General features: G+C 36.2%; 1 protein-coding gene across 2 annotated transcripts; it reads left to right on the top strand.

Annotated features, from left to right (window-relative positions):
- Positions 1–829: 829 nt before the first annotated feature.
- LOC131686079 (casein kinase II subunit alpha) lies at positions 830–3,500 on the top strand. 2 transcript variants are annotated; one of them, XM_058970218.1, is made up of 3 exons: positions 830–985; positions 1,059–2,286; positions 2,350–3,500. In XM_058970218.1, exon 2 carries the CDS (start codon positions 1,212–1,214, stop codon positions 2,238–2,240), a length of 1,029 nt encoding a protein of 342 aa, XP_058826201.1. In that variant the 5' UTR covers positions 830–985; positions 1,059–1,211; the 3' UTR covers positions 2,241–2,286; positions 2,350–3,500. The 2 variants fall into 2 exon arrangements, with proteins under 2 accessions (XP_058826201.1, XP_058826200.1); XM_058970217.1 differs by lacking the exon at positions 2,350–3,500 and having other exon boundaries at positions 1,059–2,342.
- The last annotated feature ends 1,850 nt before the right edge of the window (positions 3,501–5,350 follow it).

Below are 5,350 nucleotides of genomic sequence, written 5' to 3'. Positions count from 1 at the left end.
TCACCGATATTAAGGAATTATATCTGGCCACCCTGTAGACACGTCTATCTTTTGTTTATCATTTATCTGTCAGTGTCATTCCAATCGAGCACGAGATCTGTCGATAACCCTCGTTCCAGAAGGATTCGAAGCAATTTTCTTCGGATTGAGTGCTTTTGATAGGTATCGTACTCGATTGGAATGACACCGCCAGAGAAATAAGAAAAATATGGGTCTTTATCCAGAGGGTTTCAGCATCAAAGCCATCATGCTCGTTTGGCTGCACTTTTTGACAGTTTATTTTGGCATTAATTGTCAAAATAACTACAAATTTTAATAAATACATCGAATAAGTATTTGATTTTAGCTGCCTTGATGGATTAGTCCAAAGCCGTCTGCCTTGGCGTTTCAGTTAGTTTACATATACAAAATATTGACGTTGGCGACAACAGAATAGATCTCGATAAGCATATGATTAAGGCTTAAAAGCCAACTGTCAAAATTCTCTTTGAAAGGATATTCCGGACATACCGTTACTCGCCAATCACAGATGTTATGCAGATGCAGTAAACGAAAGAATAAAAGTTTTCTCTTTCATTAACTGCTAAGAACTGTGTATAGCCAGTAACGGTTTGTCCGGAATTTTCTTTCAAAGAGAATTTTGACAGTTGGCTTTTAAGCCGTAATCATATGTTTGTCGATAATTTCATATCATCCTCGATCGAGTATAAAAAACGGTAAAATACTGTTAAATCAATATATCGGGCAACGCTGGTGTCAAGGAACGTTGCTAATTTGAGCGACTTTTCTTGACATTGTTAATGACAGTGAAACCGCCAGGCTTTGCCGCAACATCTCTATGCTGCATGCTCGTGTCATTTTCCTTTCATCGTTCTACGTATTTTTTCTCGGTGCCACCATCTTGAATCGGGTTGGCTTCTTGAAAAAGGTCTCTATTGGGCTAGTCCAAGTTGAATTCGATTTCTGCTAAGTTTAAACGTTTCCGGTACGGTATAGAATAGTGCATCAAAATAGTGTATGTTTTACGAAAAATAATTTTGGGTTCGGCACCTTTGCAGGCATATGCCCGTCATCGATTTCCGCACTTAAAGTTTGCTCTTTTCCTTCATTCTGGGAGTCTATTTGCGACTACAGCAAAGAAGAAGAAGAGCGACTGCGAATATCGGCTGTGGAGGAAGCACTTCGGAACATCAGGAAGTGAGAACAACGGGATGACATTGCCAAGCAGTGCACGAGTTTATGCGGACGTTAATTCGCACAAACCCCGCGAGTATTGGGATTATGAGAATTATGTCGTAGATTGGGCTAACCAAGACGACTATCAGCTGGTTCGAAAACTTGGTCGAGGCAAATACAGTGAAGTGTTTGAAGCTATTAAAATTACCAACAACGAAAAGTGTGTGGTGAAAATTTTAAAACCAGTCAAAAAGAAGAAAATTAAACGAGAAATTAAGATTCTGGAAAATCTGCGTGGTGGCACGAATATCATCACTTTGTTGGCTGTAGTGAAAGATCCCGTTTCGCGCACACCGGCTTTGATATTTGAACATGTAAATAATACTGATTTTAAGCAGCTTTATCAGACTCTTACCGACTATGACATCCGGTACTATCTGTATGAGCTCTTGAAGGCATTGGATTATTGCCACAGTATGGGTATTATGCATCGTGACGTTAAGCCGCATAATGTAATGATTGATCATGAAAATCGAAAATTACGATTGATTGACTGGGGTTTGGCTGAATTCTACCATCCAGGACAGGAGTACAACGTTCGTGTTGCTAGTCGTTATTTTAAAGGACCCGAATTACTAGTCGATTATCAAATGTATGACTATTCGCTGGACATGTGGTCGCTTGGATGTATGCTCGCCTCAATGATTTTCCGAAAGGAGCCATTCTTTCATGGTCACGATAACTACGACCAACTGGTTCGCATTGCCAAGGTTTTGGGTACTGAGGATCTTTTCACGTATCTCGACAAATACAATATCGAGTTAGATCCTCGCTTCAATGATATCCTCTCGAGACACTCCCGCAAGCGATGGGAACGCTTTGTGCACTCTGAAAATCAACATCTTGTATCACCAGAAGCTTTGGATTTTTTAGACAAACTACTTCGTTATGATCATTACGAACGTCTCACTGCAAGGGAAGCTATGGAACATCCGTATTTTGCGATCATCGTCAACGGTCAAATGCCTCCACCATCGTCCTCAGCAAAAGGGAGTAATCAATAAAAATTGTACTGTAATACATCTAATAACTACAATAAATAATGAAGAAGTAAAAAATTAATTATTACGATGGTAAATACAACAGATTTATTCATTATTGATTAATTTTCAGAATGGTTAAACAGGTGAAAAAGTAAAGAAATTCCATTTTCGTTTAAATAACTGGATTGAAACCTCTTCTCTTATTTTGATTGCGCAATTGTCAGACAACCAGGATACACGCGGAAGCTAGAATAGCTTTGAACATGAATTCCAAAAAGTAAAACATGCAAAAAGGCTGATTTAAAAGCCGTTTCTATTTTTCTGATTAGCGAATTACTCGGTAGGGCTAATGCTGTAACAAAGGAATATGTTTTCTTATTTTAATTTCATTTCTGTTATTTTAGGCAAGGTAAAATCACTCGTAATTGAAGAAAAAGATTCTTTGGATTTATCATTGCAAAGAAAAAGATAGTTTCAAATTGTTTTTGTTTAAACGTCTTGATATATTTTTGAACTTATACTAACAAGAATTTTTCAGTCCCATTACTCACTCAGGATAAATGCTGCATGACAGCGCTACGATTCAAATGTAAAACATTGTTGGCATAACCACATATGTGGTAATTACGGAGGAAACATAAGTTTTTTTTATTCTTTGTTCTTGGACGAAACTATCACATCAACAATTCCAGTGTATTTCAGTATAGTTGAACTGAAAAATTGTTATCATGTTCAACGAAATTAAGGTTAAACTAGGGATAATTTGATTTCCATCATCTAACACAGTGGCTCTCAACCTTTTTCATGCCACGGGCTCCTCAGAAATCGCCTTGGGTTGCAGCAGACCCCCACGGTTAAACATCGATTTTGTATGCTATCAATGTATAATTTTCAGTCTGTTAGGAAACAAGACTGTATGTATAAATGCTGTTTCGTGAATACATATTCATCCTCAAGGAAAATTAATAAGTTTCGGTCGCAACTATATTGAAACATTGGGTAGTTCGATGAAATCGTCATCTCATTTGTTATTATAAAATACAATCATTATGTTCAATAGATGCATTTACAATTATATATTGTTTAATCCTATTATTGTATCATAGAAACAAAATTTATTCTATAAATTGGATTTAAAAGCTATTTTTTAATTTAATAGGAAGAATATTTGTATGTCAATTGAATACAACAGTTGAATGAAAATTGTAAAGTAACATAACGAATGCAATTATTTCGAACGATTTATTACATGTAACAATATGGAGAAATAAAATTGTTTCCTAGCCGACTTTTTGTTTTATTATTAAAGTTTACGTATTTTATAGACAGTATAAAATACACACAGTGAGTAGACATCTTGTTCAAATAAATAAGTTGTGTAAATATTTGATCAAAAACGCATGAACCCCACGGTACTAGCGTATCTCAACTAGAGGTATACACGGATAAAAAGAGAAATACTAGAAAGCTTTTTTTGGTTGTTGGGCCATTAACCTAAAGGTCTTTCGCCCTTACTAAAAAACTTTTATTGTATGAATTTTTAGTATTCTTCGTTTTTAACATTTGAAATGCATAAAAATTTATGCATTTTCACGCATGCTAATAATTTTATATTTGCGATGCACATGTTAGTTATTCGGTGTTACTCTTGGGACTTTTAGTTTGAAGCTCTGCCAATTTCATTCAGATGATTGTTTGTTTATTCATTTATTAAGGCTTTAACCTCGAGGGTCATTCGCCGTTTTGAAAATAATGTACATTTCAAAAATTACAAATTCAAAATTTCATTCAAAATAGATAACAAAATATATATAAACCATCGAACATTACTTTTGTCGACTATCCTGTCGCACTGCTTTCCGCTTCTTGTGTTGACTTTTTTTCTTGGTGCCCACTGCGACGTCCAAAAAATTGTTTCAAAATCGTTCAACACGGGTTTTGGTCAGAGATCTGTGTTGTCAGTATTTTACAATTCTATGTCAATACTACGTTTTTGGGACAACCCGGCCTACCGATAAACTTTTAGTGACCCTACCGACATTAAGGAATTCTATCTGGCCACCCTGGAGCGATGTTCGGGTGTACCCAGGGGTATGATGTGGTTGTCAAATCACATATATTTTGCGCGTACCCAACATCTCGCCTCGGTCCAGCACATTGGACCCCGTATTTTGGTTACTTCACCCCAAAAAGAGAATATAGGGTAAGCGGTTTCGCATGTCTCGTGTACTTGTCGTTGACATATTTGTAAAAAGTATTTTTTTCCTGCTTGACCGTGATAATCAGGTCCGGTCCAGCTGATATTGGGTACGAAATACTTGCTAGACAGCGTTTATTTTCTATTCTCCGTGTATACCGACTACACTGAGAAACGAAAATATGCATAGCATACTTTCTATTCTCGTCTCTTTTATTCTGCTGTGATTTTTATGCATTTTCTTGCATATTTAACGACGCTGGATCGCTCTGGATAAAGACTTGACACGTTTATCGTTTGTTTACCATTTATCTGTCAGTGTCACTACAATCGAGCACGAGACCTGTCAATGGTCCTCGTTCCAGAAGGATTCGAAATGATTTTCTTCGAATTGAGTATTTTTGAAAAGTCTCGTGTTCGACTGGAATGACACAGATAAATAAGAAGAATATGATAGTGATGGCGAGTGTTTATCCAGAGGGATTCAGCGTCTTTAATATTATTCTAGTAAGCATTCTATGAGTAAAATTTACAGCAGAAGAAACGAGAGGTAGAGAGTAAAGTATGCTATCGATGCATCACGCAGAAAAATTGAGCATATTTAAACCGAAAATATGTATTATTGAGTCCAAACTTTTATTGTTTATTACTTCAACCAACAATTTTATTGGCATGAAAAAATCTTTATTTTCAATAATTCTCGACAAACATATGATTACGGTTTAAAAGCCAACTGTCAGTTCTCTTTGAAAGAAATTTCCGGACAAACCGTTACTTGCCAATCACAGATGTTGGTAGTAAACAAAAGAGAATAGTTTTCTTTTTCATTAACTGCTATGAACTGTGCTTAGTCAGTAACGGTTTGTCCGTAATTTCCTTTCAAAGAGAATTTTGACAGTTGGCTTTTAAGCCGTAATCATATGTTTGTCGAGAA

This window comes from Topomyia yanbarensis, chromosome 2 (assembly GCF_030247195.1).
Source record: "Topomyia yanbarensis strain Yona2022 chromosome 2, ASM3024719v1, whole genome shotgun sequence".
Classification (NCBI taxonomy): domain Eukaryota; kingdom Metazoa; phylum Arthropoda; class Insecta; order Diptera; family Culicidae; genus Topomyia; species Topomyia yanbarensis.
This window is presented reverse-complemented; position numbering and strand designations above follow the sequence as displayed.

What these genes read in the sequence shown, in the direction of transcription:
- LOC131686079 (XM_058970218.1), top strand. Translation starts at nt 1,212, where the DNA reads ATGACATTGCCAAGCAGTGCACGAGTTTATGCGGACGTTAATTCGCAC.